At 50.0% G+C, this 918-nt stretch overlaps 1 protein-coding gene across 1 annotated transcript in view; it reads right to left on the reverse strand.

Annotated features, from left to right (window-relative positions):
• Guca1b (guanylate cyclase activator 1B) overlaps positions 1 to 918 on the reverse strand; it is an 8149-nt gene that overhangs the window by 608 nt on the left and 6623 nt on the right. The window contains exon 3 of the mRNA XM_005359715.1: positions 569 to 689. Coding sequence (XP_005359772.1) covers positions 569 to 689 — 121 coding nt within the window. The remainder of the gene's footprint in view (positions 1 to 568; positions 690 to 918) is intronic.

Raw genomic sequence — 918 nt, forward strand, 5'->3', positions numbered from 1 at the left:
CATCATCATCATCATCATCATCATCATCATCATCATCATCATCATCACTATTATATAGGGATTGGGTGGGGTGCACATGCTCACCACAGTATGAATGGGAAGGTTAGGGGGACAACCTGCAGTGGTTGGTTCTTGCCTTCAACCAGGGATTTAATTCAGGTCATCGGGTTTGGTGACAAGTGCCTTTATCCACAGAGCCATTTCTCTGGTATCTTTTTATCTTCAAAAAATGTATTTAGGTCTGGAGAAACAGCTCAGTGGTTAGGAGCACTGGCTGCTCTTCCAGAGGATCCAAGTTCAATTCCTAGCAGTCACATGGTGGCTCACAGTTGTCTATAACTCCAGTTTCAGGGGGTCCAACACTCTTTTCTGGAGGGTCATTGCACACACATGCTGCACAGACATACATGCAGGCAAAACACTCATGCACATAAAGCAAAATTAAAATAATTACTGTTATTTTCAAGCTCAGCCTCTATCAGCCACCCTCAGAAGAGCTGTACCCCACGAATGTGTGCTCAGGTGGTTTTGGGTGCCCCTTGTCATCCTTTCCCCAGCTCTCTCTCACCGTCTCCGTTCTCGTCCACCAGGAGGAAGATCCTGTCCACTACCTCCTCAGGCGTGAGCAGTTGGCCCTGCTGCTCCGGGTCCAGCTCCACTTGGCAGGCCTTCTTCAGCTTGTAAATTGCCTGCCAGAGAGAAAGAGCTAGGCTCCTCTGACAGAGCCTCAGGGACCTGTGTCCCTTAGTGCCGCCTCCCTATTGCTGGCCTCCTAGTGTCATCTAACCCAGATATCCTGGCTACTCTCTGTTCATTTGACACTAGCTAGAGCCGTCTGGGGAGAGAGAACCTCAACCGAGAGAGCACCTCCAGTGGGCAAGTCTACTGGGCACCTCCAGTGGGCAAGTCTACTGGGCA

The sequence above is a fragment of the Microtus ochrogaster genome, linkage group LG2 (genome assembly GCF_000317375.1).
Source record: "Microtus ochrogaster isolate Prairie Vole_2 linkage group LG2, MicOch1.0, whole genome shotgun sequence".
Taxonomy (NCBI): Eukaryota; Metazoa; Chordata; class Mammalia; order Rodentia; family Cricetidae; genus Microtus; species Microtus ochrogaster.